The following is a 15,400-nucleotide window of genomic DNA, read 5'->3' on the forward strand; positions in this document are numbered from 1 at the left end:
TAGCAGGGACCATGAGTTTCTATCCAGACCTGGTGATATTGGGTGGCCTTCAAGGAAGTGGGCCAGGAATCCATTTTTCCTGCAGTTTAATATACTTCTTTTTTTAAAAAAAGAAGAGTGTAATTATTTTTTAATTACAAAAATAAGCATTCCCTCTTTCCTTATGCGGTGGGTCTGGGTACAAACATCTCTGTGCATCATGGTTCCTCTTTTGCCACATCTTTCACATTTATTTTAACTTCATTTCCCTAAGTTTAGTATTACAATATATATTGAGCAATTTAAACGTTAGGGAACTCTCAATTTTTCTTCTTAATATCTTCTAGTAATAATATCGCATCAACATTAAACATCATTATTCTCATCATACACATACTAACAGTTTTCATCTTATTTATATCTCTATCTAAGTGTATTTCTACTTATTTTTTAGCTTTTTTCATTTCCAAACTCCTTTTTTCTCCTCCAACCAGTGGTGGGATTCAGCCAGCTCGCACCTATTCAGGAGAACCGGTTGTTAACTTTCTAAGCAGTTTGGAGAACCGGTTGTTGGAAGAAATCTCCTTTTGTTTTTTTTCCACTTTCCAGGGCTAATCCTGTAAGGAAGGCAGGAAGGAAACATTCTGGTGTTGTTTCTAGCCTAATCTTTATTGCCCTGCTTACAGAAACTGCCTCTCCGGTTAACTCTCATTACATTGTAACAGCTAAGGCGAAGCGCCCATCGACCAGAGTGACATTGGGTTGGCCACGCCCACATGGTCACATGACTACTGAGTCACACCTACCCAGCTGGTCATCAGGGCAGAGAACCGGTTGTTAAATTACTTGAATCCCACCACCGCCTCCAACCATTTGTAAAATACTTCCCAAATCATATAATATTCAGTTTGCTCTTTCTCCTTCATTGCTAATATTACTCTGTTCATTTCTGCACATTCTAATATTTTCCGTATTACCTTCTCATCAATAGGGATCTCTATACTTTTTCAATGTTGTGTAAATTACAATTCTAGCTGCGGTTAATACACGAAGCAGTTGAATATACTTTTGAGATTCTCCATTAGGGCTTCGTTTTAAGCCCAGAAGGAAACATTTCCCCCATTTCCCGCACATCTCTGCTTCACGGTTTGGATCCATCCCAGTGACATTTCTTTCATCTCGCCCCGACTTTTAATTTCGTGTCAATGCATGAATCGGCTTCTTCCACGTGGCTCCCTGCCTCCTAGTTGCGTCGTTATTAAACGTTCCCCATCCTGCGCTGTCAACAGCTTCCATCTGGCAGATTGAAAGGGCACCGGATTGATTAAAAAGTTAGAAATAAAATGTAGTCTCCCTTGTTAACTATTTTTCCCCCCTAGCTGTTAACATCTCTCCCAGTAACATGAAAATGCAAGCAGGTAGGTTTATTCCCCCAGGCAAACAAGACACAATTAGAGGAGATTAAATTGTTTGTCGATTGCAGATTTTGGCGTCCCTGCCTACCTACCCCGCCCCCCCCCAGCTCAACGTCTTCCATTTTTTAAATCCTGCAGATATTTCACCGAGCTTGAAACGGTTTTCGATCAGCCAATCACAGACGTCTTCTACTTTTCCGTGTTCGATGCGGACAACAACCAGCTCAATAGCCAGATGTTCACTGTTACTATCACAGCAGCCCAAAGTGTGCCTCCGGTTGTTACCTTTTCTGACCAACTTACGGTACGTCACCAACATGTGAGATTCAACTCTGAATTCCTTGACTTACAATTGAGCCTGGAATTTCCATTGCTAAGCAAGGCAGTTGTTAAGTGAGTTTTTGCCCCATTTCCCGATCTTTCTTGCCACAGTTGTTAAGGGAATCATTGCAGTTCTTAAGTTACTAATGCAGTTTTTAAATGAAACTGACTTCCCCATTGAAACTTTGAAGGTCTCATGACTCCGGGACACTGCAACCGTCATAAATAAATTGTAGGAGCCGAGGTGGCGCAGTGGTTAGGGTGCAGTACTGCAGGCCACTTCAGCTGACTGTTATCTGCAGTTCAGCGGTTCAAATCTCACCGGCTCAAGGTTGACTCAGCCTTCCATCCTTCCGAGGTGGGTGAAATGACCCAGACTGTGGGGGCAATTTGCTGACTCAATTTGCTAAAAAAATCTGTAAACTGCTTAGAGAGGGCTGAAAGCCCTATGAAGCGGTATATAAGTCAAATAAATAAATAAATAAATAAATAAATAAATAAATAAATAAATAAATAAAACGTGCCAGTGGCCAAACATTTCATTATGTAACCGAGGGGATGTTGCAACGGTCATAAGTGTTGACTTGGGGGATAGAAATTATTGTTTACCACACTTTATGAGCCACGGTGGCGCAGTGGTTAGCGTGCAGTACTGCAGGCTACTTCTGCCGGCTGCCGGCTGCCTGCAATTTGGCAGTTCAACTCTCACCAGGCTCAAGGTTGACTCAGCCTTCCCTCCTTCTGAGGTGGGTCAAATGAGGACCCAGATTGTTGGGGGAAATACCAGAGGTGGGTTGTCAATTTTTTTTACTACCGGTTTGGGCGTGCTCGTGCATGCGCAGAGAAGCCTTTGGACAGGTGGCTGGAGCCTCCCGCTGCTGCTACTACCGGTTTGCCCGATCTGGGCCGTATCGGGAGCAACCCACCTCTGGGCAATACACTGACTCTGTAAACCGCTTAGAGAGGGCTATAAAGCACTGTAAAGCGGTGTATAAGTCTAAGGGCTATTGCTATTATATATTATGGGGATGACCCCATACGAAGTATTTCAGATCACAAATATTAAGAGATTGGGCGTTTGTTTGCAAAATAGAAACTTTTGGTAAGTAATGCTCAAAATCAAATTTCCAGGTAGAACAGAATGTTGTTTTTGTGTCCAGGTAGAAGAAGGGGGGCGAACACCACTCCTGCCTCACCACACCCTTGGCCTTGAAGGTGGCCTTGCTGAAGAAGGCCTGGTTGTAAAAATCACAAGTCTTCCAAAATATGGGTACATTGAAAATACCAGGACAGGTAAGGGGCGATTTCATATGGTCCTCAACTTTCGACTACAATGGAACCTGTCAGAGTTTGTTGCAGAAAAATCAAATATTGAAGGCATACACGGATAACTGATTCAGCAGGATTCATTAACTTCTTTATATACATCATGACAGGAGAATAAATGTACAATACCAAGAGCAGATTCTTTCAACGTGGTAGAAATTACAAGCAGAATACAAGCAGCAGAGAACAGTTTCATCTCAGAGTTCAGAGCCGACAGACAAGTTTAGACTAGTTTACTTCTCGGAGCTTACAGACTAGTTTCAGTTTCAATTCTCAGCTAAGCCACGCCCAGACTCTAAGCTTAAGTTCTACATTTAGGAAAGAAAAACGAAATGCACAGGTACAGTATAGGTGGTACCGTGCTCAACAGTAGTAACTGTGAGAGGGATCTTGGAGTCCTAGTGGACAACCATTTAAATAGGAGCCAGCCGTGTGCAGCAGCTGCCAAAAAAGCCAACACAGTTCTAGGCTGCATAAACAGAGGGATAGAATCAAGATCATGTGAAGTGTTAATATCACTTTATAAGGCCTTGGTAAGGCCACACTTGGAATCCTGTATCCAGTTTTGGTCGCCACAATGTAGAAAAGATGTGGAGATTCTAGAAAGAGTGCAGAGAAGAGCAAGAAAGAGGATTAGGGGACTGGAGACTAAAACATATGAAGAACGGTTGCAGGAACTGGCTATGTCTAGTTTAATGAAAAGAAGGACTATGGGACACATGATAGCAGTCTTCCAATATCTCAAAGGCTGCCACAAAGAAGAGGGAGTCAAACTATTCTCCAAGGCACCTGAGGGCAGGACAAGAAGCAATGGGTGGAAACTAATCAAGGAGAGAAGCAACTTAGAACTGAGGAGAAATTTCTTGACAGTTAGAACAATTAATCAGTGGAACAGAAATTGCCTCCAGAAGTTGTGAATGGCCCAACACTGGAAGTCTTTAAGAAGAGGTTGGAGGTTAGCCATTTGTCTGAAACGGTATAGGGTGTCCTGCCTAGGCAGGGGGGTTGGACTAGAAGACCTCCAGGTCCCTTCCAACTCTGCTATTGTATTATATTGTATTAAGTTTCTGTTTTCAAAACAGCCCATTGGCTGACCCAGTTGCTGTACCTATTCATTGGCTGATCTATTCCAGCCTATGAATATTGATACTCTGACAGAACCTGATTTTTCCATTGCTAAGCAAGGCAGCTGTTAAGCGAGTTTAAGCCCCATTTCACAACCATTTTTGCCACCACCGTTAGGCAGATTGCTGCCATTGTTAAGTAAATCCTGCGGTCACTAAGCAAATCTGGCTTCCTCCATTAATTTGGCTTGTCAGAAGCTGACCGGGAAGGTCACAACTTGTGATCACGTGACTGCGGTATCCTGCAGCCATTGTAAACACACACACCCATTGTCACACACTCAATGTCGATCATGGGGATGCGGCCATGATTGTAAACGTGAGATCTATAGTCAGCAGTCACTTTTTCCCATGCTGTTGTTCAAACCGTCACTAAATGAAGAGTTTTAAGTTGAGGACTACCTTTATGGCATCATTGCAGTGGTGGGTTGCAGGCGGTACGCCCCAGTACGGGCGTACTGGTGCTTTCCGGGAGCACTGGGTATCATTCCGGTACGGTACTCCAGAGGACCCACCCGCCCCGCCAAAGCTCCTTACCTATATTTGAGCTCTTCGGCGCTTCCGCACACAGAGTATACAGCGCCTGCACAATGCTCCGCCAAGCAGCTGGAGCGTTGCGGAGGCATCGTGGAGGTAAGGACACCCATGCATGTGGGGGACGCGGGGCCCTGTTGCACCATACTGGTTGCAATGGGATCCGGAACCCACCATTGCATTATTGACTCTTTTAATTAGAGAAAGGAACAGATTCGGTTTTGTTTTCTATTTGGAAACCACTTCTGGCCTTTGTGCTCAAGACAGGAAAAAACATTTATTTATTTATTTTGCTGTTTAATCTAGTTTGTTGCTACAGAAACGGCTAGTACGCCTTAAGTTGGTAAAGTAAAAAGTTGAGGCTTTAATTCTATTTTGTACCTTAATGTGCTGGAAAAGGCTGGAAGTTAATACTTCCCGCCCGCTCCCTTTCGCCTACACTTTTCTTTCACATTTCTATCCCTTCCCCCTTTTCCTGTTATTTGTATTTGTGTTTGACATCATGATAAGCAGTGGTGCAGGGGTGGTTTCTGGTTTCTTCTACTGCTGGTTTGCTCAGGGACGCGCTTTTCACCACGCCCACATGCACAGTAGTGAAACATTGCTTCTGCACATGCACAGAAGCAAAAAAACCCAAGATGGTGTCCATAGAACCGGTTCGGGAGCATGGCTGGCCGAGTTACTACCTACTCAGCCAAACCAGTCCGAACCAGTAGGAACTCACCTCTGCAGTGGCGGTATTCAGCTGGTTCGGACTGCTTCGGCAAACCGATACTGGTGACCTGCGGGCCCTGCCTCCATGCCAGAGGTGGGTTCCTAACAGTTCACACCTATTCGGTAGAACCGGTTCGTCAAATCTACCAAACCGATTAGAAGAGGTTCCACCAGTGGACCCAGAAAGCAGGCCACACCTACAGAAGAGGTTCCAAAAATTTTTGAAACCCACCACTGGCAAGGATCTTGTAACTTGACAGCTATAAGACTTGCATGCTTCAATGCCAGAGTTTCTGAATAGCTACTTGGACCGACCTAAGTACTAATTCATAATTTTATATCCAGTCACATGGGTGGCAAGCCACTCCCACAAAGGAGGCCACACCCACAGAATAGGTTCCAACAATTTTTGAAACCTACCACTGCTCCATGCCATCCTATTTAGTTACGTTTTGTAATCCACGCACATGCGTGCAAGCCATGCACGCAAGCCAAGCACATGCGCGGAAGGCCATGCGCATGCATGGAAGGCGCACATGTCCATGAAGGGAGCACACATGCACACACACACTCACAGTTTTGGTGCGCAGCGAACCAGTGTAAAATTATGGTAGTAAAATTATATTCTGATAAATAATGCAATTCTTGATTTGCTATATATGCAAAAACTTGACAAAGAATCAAGTTATGGTTCCTGCTTAAGGAAAAAGCAAAATAATTTGTTTTTAAAAAGAAACGTATTCCACATAAATATCACTTTCGTTGCAGGCAGGCGTCTCAGTTTTGGAAACACCGAAAGTTCTGATTTTTCTTTCTCGCTTCAAGATGTGTTGGAGAATCGTATTTATTATTTTCAAAACGTCCATGAAAGTATCGAGCCATCAATGGACAGCTTTAGTTTTTATATCAGTGATGGCTTCAGCCAGTCAGAAATCAGCAGTGTCAACATTACTATTAAGGTAATTGAATTCACCGTGTAGTTTTTATTTGGAAAACTATTGTGATAGCAGAAATAGCGTCTGGGTTCAAGCAAATGGCTAAATTATGTTTGTTGAGCAAGGCAAAAAATGACTCGGTTCACACCTAATCCAAAGCACAAACCACAATTGTTATTGAGACTGATTAATTGTCAAGAACTCAGTAAGTTAAACTCAGGAAATCACATTATGACACAATGTGAATCAAGTCTCTTTCCCTCCCCCCTGTCTCACACACACACACACACACATTCTCTCTCTCTCTCTCTCTCTCTCACACACACACACTCTTTCTCTCTTTCCCTCCCTCCCCCTCTCTCTCACACACACATACAAACACACATACTCTCACTCTTTCTCCCTTTCCCTCCCTCTCTCTCTCACATATACACACAGACACATTCCCCCCTCTCCCCCTTCTGTCTCTCTCTCTCTCTCACACACACACACATTCTCTCACTCTTTCTCTCTTTCCCTCCCTCCCTCTCTCACACAGTCCCTCATTCTCTCTCCCTCCCTCTCTCTCTCACACACATTCCCTCACTATCTGTCTCTCACACACATTCTCTCTCTCTCTTTCCCTCCCTCCCTCTCTCCCCTGTCTGCCTCTCTCTCTCACACACACATTCTCCCTCCCTCCCTCTCTTTTTCTCTGTGTCTCTGTCTCTGTATGTACACAGGCACCTTTACATACATACCATACACAACCACATTACCCAGGAGTAGTCATAACTTCTGTACACATTAATGCAAATACACAGTGTCTACCAGGAAAATACAAATCCAGGATTCTGGTTTATTTCATGAAATACCTTGGTGCATTAAATGCTTTCAGTTAGATTTCTGTTTCAGAATGTATTGAGAATTATTATGAATGCTGCTCTAAAGCCATCGGACTCTTCCCATTTCCATAATCTTATTTCTAGATTTCATAGCTTCTCGTGGCTTTTCCTTTTCCGTTTTAAAAAAAACAAACGGTTATTGAACTCAATTTTTCTCCTCATGATTTTCCTTCTGTTCCTTGTAGCGCCTGAATGATGAGCGCCCACAGGTAAAGGTGACCCCTATCAGCGTTCGTGAAAACACAGGTGTAGTGATTCGGAATTTTTCCTTGCAGTTAAGGGATTTGGACACTTCAAATGACTTTCTGGTTTTCACAGTCACCAAGGCACCCATTCATGGTGAGACATATTATTCTAGTAATGCTGAAGAAATAGCATTTGCAATTAGATTTATATAGAAATCTCCTAGTTATTTTTTTTATACAGTATGTATTACAGCAAAACATCCATGCAGCTCTTGACTTATAACCACAATTGAACCCAAAATTGATGTTGCTAAGTGAGATATTTGTTCAGTGGGTTTTGCCTCATTTTACAACCTTTCTTGCCACAGTTGTTAAGTATGTTCTGACCAAGGCTTCCACAAAAAGCACGAAGCAGAGTCCTGGTCCCAACGAAACCCCTTTTATTAAATGCATGTGAATTCCTCTCATTCACATTCAGCAAGGCCTGGCAAACAGTCTTTCAAAGGAATATTTATGACTACAGACCTTATCTATCTTGGAAAGCTGCCATATAAATATTTTCCAAATGAGATGCTGTGCAAGGAAAGGCTGGGCACAGAGTCTCTGAGATTCACGGACAGATCTTCACACTCCTGAAACGAATTAACGAATGAACTAACAAATTGTTTCTTGCAAAACCCACTCCTCTTTCGCTCCCCTTTTATTTCCTATGGGAGAGGCCATTCACCTTCCACCTGTGACTTTACTCCCAAGTCTACCCTGATTTCTGAGTTGTTCTTTTCTTCTGGCAGCTCAGCACATGCACACCCTGGGAACAGGCTCCAGCTGTTCTTCTGCCTCAACTGCTGTCTAGCTCCAAAGGCAGCCAGATGGCCTCAGCCCCATCTCTGCCTCCGACGCAGAGCCCTCGTCCGAGCCTTCCCCAGCCTCCAGGACTGGCCCATCCTCCTCACTGTCCGACTCTGCCGCCAGCTCCACTGGCCGCCGTTCGTCCACAACAAAGTGACTCACTGCAGTCATTAACTTAATAGTAATAACAATAGCACTTAGACTTATATACCGCTTCATAGTGCTTTACAGCCCTCTGTCAGGCCTGCAGTCATATTCCTTTTTAGGATATTTGGCCTGCCACACTCTCTCTTATTTCATTATGTTGTTTCATTAGTGTAGTAATTGGGAGGGGGTATACAAAGAAGTAGAATTGTGGGATGTGTTGTTGTCATTCCTTTCTAGAAGCCCAAGGTCATCTTTTGCCTCCGCACCTCTGCACTTGACCGGAACTAGATGGGTGGAAATGCCAGCGTGGGCAAAAAAGATTGGACCATGTGATGGATTTATGGTGGTGGGAATAAGATCATGAACTTTCAACTGGGTGGAATGCCAGGAAGCTTTTGTCAGCGTTCCAAGTATCATGCAGAATTAAATCAGAGTCCAAGGCAAAACGATCCTTTTTGTTCCAATTTAATAAGACAGACATCTTAGCACATCTGTGTTAATCCCAATACTGGAAATGACATCAGAATTCCACCCAGTTAAAAGTTCATGATCTTGTCCCCACAATCCATCACATGGTCCAATCTTCTTCTTCCATGCTGGCAACCATGCCCAGCTACTTCCAGCCAGGTGTGAAAGTCTGGAGACAAAGGATGACCTTGGCTTCTAGTAAAAAAAGAAAACAATACATTCCGCAATCTCACTCCTGCCTATTCCCCCCTCCCATTGACTATACTTAAAGAAACAGCATAATTAAATAAGAGAAAGTGTGGCAGGCCAAAATGCTAAAAGGAATATAAATGCAGGCCTGACAGCTTTTAGATTTGGGATTCCACAGTTTGTTGCCAACATGTTTGTCTTATTAAATTGGAACTTTAAGGATAGCTCTGCCTTGGACTCTGATTTAATTCTGCACGATATTTGGAACGCTGACACTCTCTCTAAGCGGCTTGCAGAGTCAGCCTCTTGCCCCCAACAATCTGGGCCCTCGTTTTACCCACCTCGGAAGGGTGGAAAGCTGAGTCAACCTTGAGCCTGGTGAGATTCGAACTGCCAAATGGCAGGCAGCAGACGTAGCCTGCAGTACTGCACTCTAACCACTGCGCCACCAGAGCTCGTAACATTGCTTTTTGTGAAACTGGCATCCCCATTGACTTTGATTGTCCGAAGATCACAAAGAAGGGGGATCTCATAACCTTGGGACACTGCAACCAACATGAATATGAACTTGCCAAGCATCTGAATTTTGATAAATTTTGATTGCGGGGATGCTGCAATGGTCATGTGTGAGAGACGCTCATAACTCACTTTTTTCCAGTGCCGTTGTAAGTTTGAACGGACACTAAATGAACTGTTGTAAGTCGAGGACTACTTGTAGTTGTGCATTCTTGTATTGCCACTCTCCTTATTGTGTGGTAAAGGTAAAGGTTCCCCTCGCACATGTATGCTAGTTGTTTCTGACTCTAGGGGGCAGTGCTCATCTCCGTTTCAAAGCCAAAGAGCCAGCGCTGTCCGTAGACGTCTCCGTGGTCATGTGGCCGGCATGACTAAATGCCGAAGGTGCAGGAAACGCTGTTACCTTCCCACCAAAGGTGGTTCCTATTTTTCTACTTGCATTTTTTACGTGCTTTCGAACTGCTAGATTGGCAGAAGCTGGGACAAGTAACGCAGGGGTGGGTTTCAGGTGGTTCGCGGCGGTCCCCGCGAACCGGTTGGTCGGCGAACCTGGAAGTAAGTAACTTCTGGGAATGCCGAAGTGTCCACCCGCCCGCCCGCGTTTCTTACCCGGTTTTGACGAGTTCTGCGCTTCCACCCATGCGCAGGATGCATACAGCGCCTGCGCGATCCTGCAGGAGCAGCTGGAGCATCGCACAGACGCTAGTACGCATGCGTGCACTGTGCGCGTGCACGAGGATGCCGCCGGCCCCGTTCCAACCGAACCAGTTGGAACGGGGCGAGAAACCCACCCCTGAAGTAACGGGAGCTCACTCCGTTACGCAGCGCTACGGATTCGAACTGCCAGCTTTTCTGATTAACAAGCTCAGCGTCTTAGCCACTGAGCCACCAGGTCCCTTTTTCCGTGGTAAATGATTCTGTGGTAAAGGGTTCTAAACCCTCGTAAAAGATGCTGTGAAGAATAAGTACGTTAGGAGTCGAATTAAGGTATTAATGCATTGGAGAGAAAAATGAGTGGTGAGGAACTAACTCATAATTCTTGACTTTCTCTCAGGATACCTGTATAGAAGGGAATCTCCTCTGCATTCTCTGGAGAATGGACACGCTCTCTCAGAGGGATCTACTTTCACCTACCAGGAGATCCTGGAGGAACGTATCGTTTACAAATTGAACAGTTTGCTAGCCGAAAGGGACGAGTTCCAATTTTCACTCTCAGACGGTCTCCACATCGAGACAGGGAAAGTGGAGTTTGTGGTAGCCTCACCCAGGACGGACCTTCTCAGATTAGTCGTGAACAAAGGCCTACAACTCCTTGCTGGTAAAAAAAAAAAAAAAAAAAAAAAAAAAAATTCTGAATATGATGTTCTGAAGTCCACTTATTAAAATCCTTGAGTAGCCGAATTTTCCGAAGGTCGGTCTGTTAGACTTCCAGCTTTTATATTTCTTGGAAGCCCACCTACCCATATTGTCTGGAGATCTCAGAGGCACTTTGTGTGGCTACGGAGGTGAGCTGGGGAACTCCCAGAGACTATAAATAATTGAAATGAACCGACAGTTGAGGGTAGAGAACTTCGACTAATTGGCATTCATTCTTTCTAATTCAGAATGGCTAGTCACGGAATACTGTCCCTGGAGCAACATTTCTCAGCCTTGGAAATTTTAAGATGCGTGGACTTCCCACGCCCAGAATTCCATAGCCACATGCCCTTAAGAGCCGTGTTGGCGAACCTATGGCATGCAGAGCCCTCTCTGCGGGCAACCGAGCCGTCGCCCCAGCCCACCGCACGTGCGTGGACGCCTCCCACCGGCCAGCTGATTTTTGGGTCTCTGCCACGCATGCATAGGGGGGCGGTGTGCATGCACAGGGGTGTGTAGAGAGCGCAGGGTGTGTGTGGTGTACACCCCAACGGCTCATTTTTGGGCCCAGGAGGCTGCTAGGCCCAAAACAGGGCACTAGAGGACAATGTGGCGCCCTCCCTCCCCATGGCTCATTTTTGGCCCCAGGAGGCTGCAGGGAGGCCTGCTAGGCCCAAAACAGGGCATGGGGGGCGGTGTGGCGCCCTCCCTCCCTATGGCTCATTTTTGGGCCCAGGAGGCTGCTAGGCCCAAAACAGGGCACAGAGGACAGTGTGGCGCCCTCCCTCCCCATGGCTCATTTTTGGCCCCAGGAGGCTGCAGGGAGGCCTGCTAGGCCCAAAACAGGGCACGGAGGGCGGTGTGGCGCCCTCCCTCCCCATGGCTCATTTTTTGGCCCCAGGAGGCTGCAGGGAGGCCTGCTAGGCCCAAAACAGGGCATGGGGGGCGGTGTGGCGCCCTCCCTCCCCATGGCTCATTTTTGGGCCCAGGAGGCCTGCTAGGCCCAAAACGGGGCATGTGGGGGGTGCAGCCTCCTCCACCACCACCCTGCGGCCGGCTTTTGGTCCCAGGAGGCTTCAGTGTTGCCTACTAGGGCTAAAATGGCGTGTCGGGGGGGAGGGGTGTCACACGTGCATGTGCGGGGGCCATGCGCACATGTGTGGTGGTCTGTGGTGGTGGTGGGCCAAGGCAGCTATTTCTCTCTCTGGGCACAATGAGAATATATCTGCCGAACAAAACTCCGCATTGGTGACAAGAAGGGCATCCGGCCAGTAAACACTCCACCGGCTCCATTCAGTTGCCCAGACTCTACCCCGCAAAGGATTGGGGTGTGTGTGTGTGTTAAAAGAAGATGATGAGAAATAAGCAAGTATGCTTTCATTCCCGGAATAATTAAGCAAGAAGCTTAATATTGTTGGTGTCTGTTCCCACCCTTTAGGGTCGGTGGCAGTCATTACAAGCCAGCATTTAAGAGCCACAGATCCTGATTCAGATGACCTGTCCATCAAATACATCGTGAAGAAGGACCCAACCTATGGATCGTTGCACCTGCATGAGGGAGATTCTTTGACGCAGATCTCTGCTCGGGGACCAGCCCAAAGTTTTACCCAGGCCGATATAAACAAAGGTGAGATGCTCTCTGTTCTTCCAGGTAAAATTCTGGTATTTATCTCTGCGTTGAGTTGCACAGCACAGGAGGCCACGGAGTTTTCTCAGCTTTTTGGATTTGATTCTTGTAATGCTACTGTTGAAGAAATATCCATCTGGTTCAGTTCCAAGTGGGGAGAAAGACACTGGATAACATGGAGGCTGATTGGAAAGGTGGCTTATCGATGGACAGGATCCCATGGTTTTGAGATCCTGGGCAGCTGACCACATGGAGCCGAGAATGAGGGCTATTTATACCCTCTTTGGGCTTTGAACTTGAGCTTCCCATTCCTGTGCAAGGGCATGTATTGTATTGGTGGTTGTAGGGAGGTCATGTTTGTCTTGAAGTCAAGTTTGGTTGAAGCCTGGAGGGTGTGGTGCAACTGAGATGATGCAATGAGGCTTCAGGGAACAACCGAAGGCAAGACAACAGTGACAAGACAGGTTGTAAAATGGGGAGAAATTCACTTAACCCATGTCTTATTTAACAACAAAAATTTTGGTGTCTATTGTGGTCGTAACTTGAGGCCTACCTGGGCTTGCAACCCCTCCAAGGTTGCTTTTAGGAATATTTGTGATATATCAAAAATCTTTGGGGATTGTCCTTTCCACCTCTGTGTACAGAGATAAACAGGAATCTCAAAACTAGCAGAATTCATGCTTCAAATGTCCTCTATTTGTTGATCATTCCCATGATATTTGTCAACTGAGAACAACATTCCAGGAGACCAACAAAAGAATAGGCTGAATTATCTGCAAAATAGGAGTGTGTTGTTCTGATCTAGGCTTCCCAAAAGCACAAAGCTGACTCCTCGTCACGATAAAACCCCTTTTATTTAGTTTAAAGGGAATTCCTCTCCCACAAAGTCCCAGCCAACAGTCTTTCAAGAGATTTCATAACTGCAGACCTTTATCGGGCTTGGAGAGCTGCCAGGCCTATATCTTCCAAATGCCACTCTGTAGCAGGCAACACTTGGCAAGAAGTCAGGAACAGGTCTTCACCCGAATGAATTGAACTAGTTGTCTCCCGCAAACTCCACTCCCCTTTCGCTCCTCTTTTATTCCCTATGGGAGGGGCCATTCACCGTCCACCTGTGCCTTTACTCCCAAGTCAGCCCTTGTTCCTTAGCTGTTCCTTTCTCCCGGCAGCTCTGCGCATGCGCACATCAGGAATAGGCTCCAGCTGTTCTTCTGCCCCACTGATGTCCCACTCCGAAGGCAGCTGACAACTGTCAGATGGCCCTGGCCCCCTCTCTGCCTCCGACGCAGAGCCCTCATCAGAGCCTTCCCCAGACTCCAGGACTGCCCCATCTTCCTCCCCAACCTCCTCACTGTCCGAATCTGCTGCCAGCTGTGCTAGTTGCTGGCGGGCCACAACATATGTTAAATAGCCAAATAGATTTGTAGAAGGACAGCATCAAAAGAAGATTCTGCGAGGGACCATCAACATTAGCCTCTCTGGATGAATTTACCATCTCACAGAGAACTTGGTTACATACTTCAGAAAAACACAATTAGCACAAGATAGCTTGCAGATGTTCTAAGTATTCTATTTCCCCTCCCCTCCCTTTCTGACTTCCTTCTAACAGGACAAGTCCAATACAGCCATGAGAAAGGAGAAGCCGTTGGGACATTTTTCTTTGTTTTTGATGTGGCAGATGGAGAGGGAAACAGAATGGCAGACTTGAAGTTTTCAATTAACGTAACAGGTGAGTCAACCATCGTATCACAGCTTTGCCTTCCTTTAATTAGCTAGAAGCAAGGAAATTCTGGAAAAGCCTGCAGCTGTGAAGTCGGGTGGTTAGAATCAATTACGAAGACAATTTAGGGGGGCTGCACATTATTAGCACTGGAATAATAGAGGTTTGAAACTGTTGAGAATTTTAGTTTCTGCCTCCTGAATGGTACAGATTGATATTCCAATATTACAATTCACGGTTCACCACAGTATAATTTGTCATAGAATTAGGTTTATATTGTATTTCAGGGGAATATCCTCTTGAGGTGTTAAAGGAGGAGTCAACCGAAATCCACCCTCGTTCTGGCTTTCCTGAAAAATTGATCGCATTTGAAAACTACATTACTTGAAAATTAGAGCTTAATTAACCGGTTAAAGTACTCACCTAAAATCGATTCTCTAGCCAAAAATAATAATAATAATAATGTGCCCCAATTATTTTTTGAAAAATGCTTTTAATACAAGCATCGTTTGTATTAAAGTTCCGTTTGCTCTCTTTGTTATTTTTCGCCTGAAAAGGGTCTCTTTAAATTATGCTTGTGAAATAGCAATAGCAGTAGCAATAGCAGTTAGACTTATATACCGCTTCATAGGGCTTTCAGCCCTCTCTAAGCGGTTTACAGAGTCAGCATATTGCCCCCAACAACAATCCGGGTCCTCATTTCACCCACCTCGGAAGGATGGAAGGCTGAGTCAACCCTGAGCCGGTGAGATTTGAACAGCCGAACTGCAGAACTGCAATCAGCTGAAATAGCCTGCAGTGCTGCATTTAACCACTGCGCCACCTCGGCTCTCAAATAAAACATTGAGTTTAACTTTGTAGCAAGAGAGAGAAATTTATTTATGGCTGTTTGCTTCTGTGGTTCATAAGGGCAATCTGTGATGTTTTTGCCAAAAATGTTGACTTCTAGTGTTCAGGTTGTAAGTTATAACTTCGAACTTCAGTTGTAACTTGAGCACTGTCTGTATTCCTGTTGTCTTCAGTGTTACAAATGTGTTCTGACCCCCCCCCCCTCCATACGGTGAGTCACACCGACACAAGATGACTGTTAGCCAATTTATTCACAGTAATT

General features: G+C 45.4%; 1 protein-coding gene across 1 annotated transcript in view; it reads left to right on the forward strand.

Moving 5' to 3' along the window:
- Positions 1-15,400, forward strand: part of FRAS1 (Fraser extracellular matrix complex subunit 1) — a 279,515-nt gene that overhangs the window by 183,844 nt on the left and 80,271 nt on the right. The window contains exons 39-45 of the mRNA XM_087723886.1: positions 1,533-1,698; positions 2,876-3,008; positions 6,182-6,372; positions 7,418-7,571; positions 10,641-10,904; positions 12,381-12,569; positions 14,179-14,298. Of these exons, the coding sequence (XP_087580012.1) occupies positions 1,533-1,698; positions 2,876-3,008; positions 6,182-6,372; positions 7,418-7,571; positions 10,641-10,904; positions 12,381-12,569; positions 14,179-14,298 (1,217 nt within the window). The remainder of the gene's footprint in view (positions 1-1,532; positions 1,699-2,875; positions 3,009-6,181; positions 6,373-7,417; positions 7,572-10,640; positions 10,905-12,380; positions 12,570-14,178; positions 14,299-15,400) is intronic.

The sequence above is a fragment of the Thamnophis sirtalis genome, unplaced genomic scaffold (genome assembly GCF_051295495.1).
Source record: "Thamnophis sirtalis isolate CommonGarterSnake01/CBP01778 unplaced genomic scaffold, rThaSir2_p1.2 scaffold_10, whole genome shotgun sequence".
In the NCBI taxonomy this organism is placed as follows: domain Eukaryota; kingdom Metazoa; phylum Chordata; class Lepidosauria; order Squamata; family Natricidae; genus Thamnophis; species Thamnophis sirtalis.